The 7,836-nt window shown below is 38.5% G+C and overlaps 1 protein-coding gene across 1 annotated transcript; it reads left to right on the forward strand.

Moving 5' to 3' along the window:
* Positions 1 to 937: 937 nt before the first annotated feature.
* LOC128034094 (uncharacterized) lies at positions 938 to 3,087 on the forward strand. The gene is made up of 3 exons (XM_052622831.1): positions 938 to 1,952; positions 2,104 to 2,351; positions 2,539 to 3,087. The coding sequence occupies exons 1-3, from the start codon at positions 938 to 940 to the stop codon at positions 3,085 to 3,087; spliced, it is 1,812 nt and encodes a 603-aa protein (XP_052478791.1).
* The last annotated feature ends 4,749 nt before the right edge of the window (positions 3,088 to 7,836 follow it).

The following is a 7,836-nucleotide window of genomic DNA, read 5'->3' on the forward strand; positions in this document are numbered from 1 at the left end:
TAACCAGCATTCTGATTGAGAGCTCTTAGCTCTACACAAATGACAAATCTATCTAATCTAAATTATACATTTTTCTGTATCACCAGACAAGGTACATGTCAAATGTGTTGGCAATCTACACAAATGACAAATCTACATAACCTAAATTATCAAGATGTTGAAAACAAGGGGAAAATGCTTCAAGAAGTTTAGGCCACATTGGTATTAACAGGATTAAACACCTAATCCACACACACATCTGCATTGTCATTATCAACAGTCCCCCAAGCTGATTGACCAAAACTTCTATCCAGAAAAAATGGACAAAATAAGCAAGAACAAATAAGAAAAAAAAAGTCAGACGATAAAAATAAAAGTTGACTAGAAAACAATTTTCTACTTCAATACTGATTTGTTTCTGCATTTGCTTCGGTATTCTTTCCAAAACTGTCATCAGAAAATTGTTGAGATGGACTTTCTAGTGAGTTTCTTTCAGTATGATTGTCACAAGGACTTCTGGCAGATTCTGTTGAATAAACTTAAACGAAATAGAGTTATGTTATATGAAAGGTCAAGAGTTATGTTGTCTTTTAATGGGTTTAAATAAGTAGTTTTTTTTAGGAGAATGAAAGGTCAAGAGTCATTGGTGCTATTATTATATATTAATATTTTCAGTTTTTTTTTGTTTTTGTAAAGGGTAGACTATAGCCTATAAACAGTTTGTAAGCTTTTGATATTATGGAATGAACAATTTCTACAATTTGGTCTCTGAGCTATGGAGAGTGTGACTAGTAATGTGCCATTGCCTCGACTAATAGAGGTGAACTATGAGAATTGGAGCATCCAAATGAAAGTTCTGCTTGGGTCTTAAGATGGTTGGGAGGTGGTCCAAGAAGGTTTCGTAGAACCGATAACTATTACGGGATATACGGTGGCTCAAAACAATGCGTTGAAAGAAATGCGATCAAAAGATAAGGCGGCATTGTACATGTTATTCCGAGCTGTTGACGAGTCAGGCTTTGAGAAGATTGCAAGTACGACAACTTCAAAAGAAGCGTGGGACATTTTAGCAAAGTTGTACAAAGGAGCCGACCGAGTTAAACAAGTCCACCTTCAAACTCTTTGTGGAGAGCTGGAAGGCATGAAGATGAAGGAATCAGAAGGTGTCTCCGACTACATCACGCGTGTTCAAACCATGGTGAACCAACTCAACCGAAACGGAGAAGCGTTAACCGATGCACGAGTTGTGGAGAAGATTTTGAGATCATTAACTGATAGTTTCGAGAATGTCGTATGTGCCATAGAAGAGTCAAAGGATCTAGCAACGCTCACAGTCAATGAATTCACCGGTTCTCTTGAGGCACATGAACAACGTAAGAAGAAGAAGAAAGAGGAGACACTCGAGCAAGCACTTCAAACCAAGGCATCAATCAAAGACGAAAAAGTTCTCTATTCTCAATGTATTCGAGGTAGAGGTCGTGGTCGTGGTCATGGAGATCGAGGAAATGGTCGTGGTGGAAAAGGTCGAGGTCAAGAAGGGAATTATGAGGAAAAGGAGCATTCAAACCAACAAAATTGGCGTGGAAGAAGACGTGGTCGTGGAAGAGGCGGATGGTCGAATTATTCCAATGTCGAGTGCTACAAGTGTGGCAAATATGGTCACTATGCGAAGGATTGTAACTCTGATAAGTGTTACAATTGTGGTAAGGCGGGACATTTCGCGAAAGAATGTCGCGTCTCAAAAAAGGTGGAAGAGACAACCAACCTAACCACGGAAAATGAGGAGGCAAAAGAAGGTTTTCTCTTGATGGCACACAACGAAGTCAACACCAACAACAACATGGTATGGTACCTTGACACGGGTGAAAGCAACCATATGTGCGGGCTCAAGCACCTATTCAAAGAAATGCAAAAGGTTGAAACGGGATATGTGACATTTGGAGATGCGTCGAAGGTTGAGGTAAAAGGCCAAGGTACCATTTTTTATTTACAACAGGATGGGTTAGTTGGGTCAATCCAAGATGTGTATTACGTACCAGACCTCAAGAGTAACATTTTGAGTATGGGGCAACTCATGGAAAAAGGTTATTCGGTATTTATGAAAGATCGGGTTACATTTGAAAGATAAGGAAGGGCGTTTGGTCGCTCTAGTTGAAATGGAGAGAAATCACATGTACAAGTTGAATTTGAAAAGCGTTCGAGGAAAATGTTTGCGAGTCGATGTTGAAGACAAGGCGTCGCTGTGGCATCTCCGTTTTGGCCATCTACATTATGGTGGTCTAAACAATTTGGTGAAGAAGAACATGGTGCATGGGCTACCAGACATGGACTATGAGGGAAAATTTTGTGAAGCATGTGTGCTTGGCAAGCATGTGAGAATTTCGTTTCAAAAGAAAGCAGAATATCGAGCTAAGCAACTTCTCGAATTGATTCATACCGACATTTGTGGACCAATCACCCCTGAATCTTTTAGCGGTAAAAGGTATTTCATTTCTTTTATCGATGATTTCTCACGAAAAACTTGGGTTTATTTTCTTAAAAAAATCTGAGGCATTCGAGGTGTTCAAGAAGTTCAAAGTGATGGTGGAAAAAGCAACTGGTAGACACGTCAAATCTATACGATCTGATAGAGGTGGTGAGTATACTTTGACGGCTTTCATGGAGTATTGTGAGGAGCAAGGCATAAGACGATTCCTAACCGCACCGTACTTACCCCAACAAAATGGTGTGGCCGAGATGAAGAACCAGACTGTTCTCGACATGGTTCGATCAATGCTCAAGAGTAAGAAGATGCCGAAAGAATTTTGGGCGGAAGTTGTGCAATGTGCCATCTATGTGCAAAATCGATGTCCACATGCGAAGTTGGATGATCAAACACCACAAGAGGCTTGGAGCGGACAGAAACCATCAGTTTCTCATCTCAAAGTATTCGGTAGTGAGGCCTATGCACATTTGTCAGATCAGCGAAGAACAAAGCTCGAAGACAAAAGCAAAAGGTTTATTTTTATTGGGTATGATGAGAAAACAAAAGGATACAAGCTACTCGACCCGATAAGTAAGAAGGTTGTTGTAAATTATGATGTACGATTTAATGAAGTAAACGAGTAAGTTTTGAATATAAGTTTTGAGGAGATTAAAGTAATTGACCGCAGCAACACATGGGAGTTAACGGAATTACCGAAAGGAAGTCAGCCCATTGGTGTGAAGTGGGTGTTTAAAAGAAAGATGAATGCTCAAGGCGAGTTAGAACGGTACAATGCGCGACTTGCTGCAAAGGGATATAAGCAAAAGCAGGGGATCGATTATGATGAGGTATTTGCTCTCATTGTAAGAATGGAGATAATCCGGTTGCTCATTGCACAAACGGCACAATTTAAATGGCTGATATTTCAAATGGATGTCAAGTCGACATTCTTGAATGGTGTGCTCGAAGAAGAAGTCTACATCGAACAACCACCCGGGTACATGAAAAATGGAGAGGAGAAGAAGGTGCTAAAATTGAAGAAGGCACCGCGGGTATGGAATACTCGTATCGATACATACGTCAAGGAGAATAGGTTCAAACAATGTCCCTATGAACATGCCCTCTACGTGAAGAAGAATGGAGGTAATATGTTAGTTGTTGCTCTTTATGTCGATGACCTCATTTTTATGGGGAACAATGGTGAGATGATACTAGATTTTAAGAGCAAAATGACACAGGAATTCGAAATGACAGATTTGGGTTTAATGAAATTTTTCCTTGGTTTGGAGGTTAGACAAGAAAAGACAGGTATTTTTGTGTCACAGGAGGCATATGCAAAGGAAATTTTGAAGAAGTACAAGATGACACATTGCAACCCGGTATCAACACCAATGGAACCAGGTGTAAAACTCTCAAATTTTGATGGAGGAGAACGAGTCAACGTAAGTAAATACCGAAGTTTGGTGGGAAGCCTTCGCTATCTCACTTGCACAAGGCCTGACATTTCGCTAAGTGTTGGCATTGTAAGTCGGTTCATGGAGGAGCCAATTTATTCACATTGGAAGGCGTTGAAGCGAATCCTATGGTACATTCAAGGAACGGTGTCACTCGGGTTATTCTATTCAAATATGGAAGATTACAAGTTGATTGGGTATTCCGACAGTGATTGGTGCAGAGACTTAGATGATCAGAAAATTACATCGGGATATGTGTTCTTTATGGGTAACACAACATTTGCTTAGCTTTCAAAGAAGCAACCAATCGTGACACTATCAACATGTGAAGCTGAATATGTGGTAGCATCTTGGTGTGTGTGTCATGCTATATGGCTCAGAAATTTGTTGGGTGAGTTAGAGAAACAACAACTCGGTGCAACTGAGATACGAGTTGATAATAAATCAGCGATTGAGTTGGCAAAGAACCCAGTGAATCATGAGAGAAGCAAACACATTGACATTCTTTTTCATTTCATCCGAGATCATGTAAAAGAAGGAAGTGTGAAATTAGTGCACGTGGCAAGTCGGGACCAAGTCGCAGATATGTTCACAAAACCGCTACCGATGGTACTCTTTGACAACTACAAGAAATTAATCGGCATGAAGGATGGCAGAAGCATTTAATTTTACAGGGGAGTTTTGTTGAATAAACTTAAATGAAATAGAGTTATGTTATATGAAAGGTCAAGAGTTATGTTGTTTTTTAATGGGTTTAAATTAGTAGTTTTTTTTCTTTTAGGAGAATGAAAGGTCAAGAGTCATTGGTGCTATTATTATATAATAATATTTTCAGTTTTTTTTTTTTTGTTTTAAAGGGTAGACTATAGCCTATAAATAGTTTGTAAGCTTTTGATATTATGAAATGAACAATTTCTACAGATTCATCTTCACTGTGTATAGGCAGACTCACTCTTAATGAGATATCCAGCAGCAGTGAAGAGATTACCCATTTTTTCATCCAAATAGGAAGAGAAATTAGAGTTCGAGCTACCATCTGGAGATGCTTTTCCTCTCCGAGAGACGACACATTTTCACTTTGACAGAGAACTCATTGCGAAATCTCGAAATTTCAAATGAAATGCCGACAAAGACAGATAAGGTCATGAATTCATAATCCCTACCTACTTTGAGAGCTTCATTACCCAGTTTCCATTCTTTTTCTTTTGGCATAATCTAAATCTCCTTTCACAATTGATTGTTAACATTGTTCTACTAGAAGCTCCTCAATTCCTGCACACATATACACATAATATTATGGTTCAACTAGCCCATCATGCTCCATTTAAGAAATTCAAGAATCACTACTGACTATAACGCTTTTCCAAAAGATATGCAATCAATAAAGAAACCGCCGCTATACTAATACATGAATGGGGTGACATGTTGGATCGTAATGTGTTTCAACATCTTGTCCATAAGAACTAAGCAACAAAAAACTCTCCCATCGTGAACATTGAACAATCCTTCAAAATTAAATGAATAAAATGAAACATTACAAGTCGAGAGAAGTGAGTATTCGAGAAGACTTCATAAACTCATCCAAAGACTTCATGAAATGACAGCTTCAGTTCACCAAATTGTGGAATCAATATTTTATAATGCCAATGATTCGAGATATGAAACCCATAAATTTACAAAGACATCATACATTATAAAGCAGCAAGAATCAGTAGATAATGTTCATAAGTGTAACTCCCCAAAACCCGACCTAGAAGTTTAGACCAAATCTCAGAGGTCACATTGATCACCGAAGTAATCGTAGGAAAAATTTTAGTTTAACCATCTAGAAAACAAAAAGTATTTAAGTTACTTAAAACTCTCTGTTGTAAAATCCCGATATTACAAAAATTTCAGCCCAAAAGACGCTTACGTGCGTAAAACCCAAAATTCATACCACGATATTCAATATAAAATTTACAGTTCAAACCATTTATTTATAAATGCAGAATTTATAAAAATACTTTTAAAGTTGATTCTAAACGTGGCTATTCGAGACCTCTGACATGTTGAGTCCAGCAACAGCATATGAAAACACCTGAAAAAGGGAAACTGAGGGGGTGAGCTACACGAGCTCAGTTTGAGATCGAAACGACAGAAAAACGAAAATTAAGTGCTACAATTTAAAAAATCAAAATAGCAATCAGATATCCAAATATTCATCACAACAAACACAGAACCATCAGTACTAAACACATCGATCCATATACCGTTAATCTTGCAATTAGACAGACAAACAAAATGTGGAACAGATGCATCAACATGAAACCCACCCATCCAGCTACACACCTCTTCGTCCCCCATTCACACCACAAATGAGCTATAAGAAACTCAACCAGCCCTACACACCACATAGGACCACGAAACGCCCATCCAACCCTACACACCATGCATGTGGAACAAAGCCACGTGAATAAAAGTATGCAACTGAGCTATCAGAAGTATCATATTGTGCGATAAACCGCTATACAGATGGATTGCAGTTGAAACTGCCAAATCAGATCAAACTTCTTTCTCTTCATATCCCAAACCCAAAATCATATTGCAAATGTAAGAATGCACACCAAGCACTGACAATTACACAGACCCAGAAGCTCGTAATCAGTCAATTAATTAAAGAATCGATGTACACAGTTTCCAAACAGTCACACCCACACCCACATCACTTAACCAGTTAAGCAGATACTCATTTATTAGGCAATATCACATTAATGAGTCACTTAACTAATGCAACAATTGCATATAACAGATATGTCCAAGCCAAAACAAAGTCCCAACCACCCTTGCTAAGGCCTAACCGTAGGTTAGAACACTCAGGATCACAACCAAGTCAAAAATAGACACAGTACAAAAATTGGCGACATAAGACCACACGGCCGTGTGCAAGTGCCCATGCCGTATGGGGGTCTACACACCCATGTAAAGGCCACACACGCCCGTGCTGAGGGGACATACGCCCATGTGAGCAGCCTGTGTAACTCACTGTCCAAAAGTGCTAAAAATTAATAGTAGAAGAGACACGGCCGTGTAGAGATCTCACACGCCTGTGTGGTTACACATGCCCGTGTGGCACAGAAAATCATCGAAAACCCTAAATTTCCAATTGCACATGGTCGTGTGGACCGCCTGTGTGGTAGCGAAACCACCCCAAAATTGGTCAAAAACTTAATTTTTCAACGTCAAAATGAACTCCAAACCTTAACAACCCAAAAGCATATCAATATCACACCTAATTTTCAGCCAACACCACATTAATCGACCTTTCAAAAGGTTGTTTCCCAACACACAAACAGTGTCAAATTCCACAGAACAGGCCAAAAATTCGACAATAAAGGGGAAGATTCCCAACGCACATGAAATCAGAAAACCACCAAATTGGATCCTCAATTCACAAATAAACTAAAATAGTTATGAATCCCACACCTGATTTGCGAGATAAGGACCCAACCCCACCGTTGAACTACAACGATTAAAGACAAATACAGTGCAGGAACAAAATGATGAAGTAGAAAGACTCAAGAAAAGAAAAGAAAATCTTAAGTGAGAAGAGAGGGAGAGGAGAATGAAGAAGAAGAAATAAAATAAAATAAAAATAAACCGTGTTTTCTTTCTATTTTTATTTCTTATCAAATTTCTTGTAACCAAATTAAAATACAAATAAAATAGAAATAAATAAATAAACAAATAAATACTCAAAAATTAAAAGCAACAAAAATAAAACAAATTCCTCAAAGCGCACATGAGGACTTGAACTCGAGACCCCAAGCTAAACTAACACACAACCAACCACCAGACCAGCAAACCCATTCTGACATAAGCTTCATATCAATTTTAAAATAATTCCATTTTTGTCCCTATACTCACAACTAGCAAATTTCACTTTACAAATTAGTCATGTAT

This window comes from Gossypium raimondii, chromosome 2 (assembly GCF_025698545.1).
Source record: "Gossypium raimondii isolate GPD5lz chromosome 2, ASM2569854v1, whole genome shotgun sequence".
In the NCBI taxonomy this organism is placed as follows: Eukaryota; Viridiplantae; Streptophyta; class Magnoliopsida; order Malvales; family Malvaceae; genus Gossypium; species Gossypium raimondii.

Bases quoted from the DNA above. Each gene is read 5' to 3' on its own strand.
- LOC128034094 (XM_052622831.1), top strand. From the start codon at position 938: ATGCGATCAAAAGATAAGGCGGCATTGTACATGTTATTCCGAGCTGTT. The intron at 1,953-2,103 runs GTACCATTTTTT...TACATTTGAAAG, and splicing joins GGTTGAGGTAAAAGGCCAAG to ATAAGGAAGGGCGTTTGGTC. The intron at 2,352-2,538 runs GTGAGAATTTCG...GAGGCATTCGAG, and splicing joins CATGTGTGCTTGGCAAGCAT to GTGTTCAAGAAGTTCAAAGT.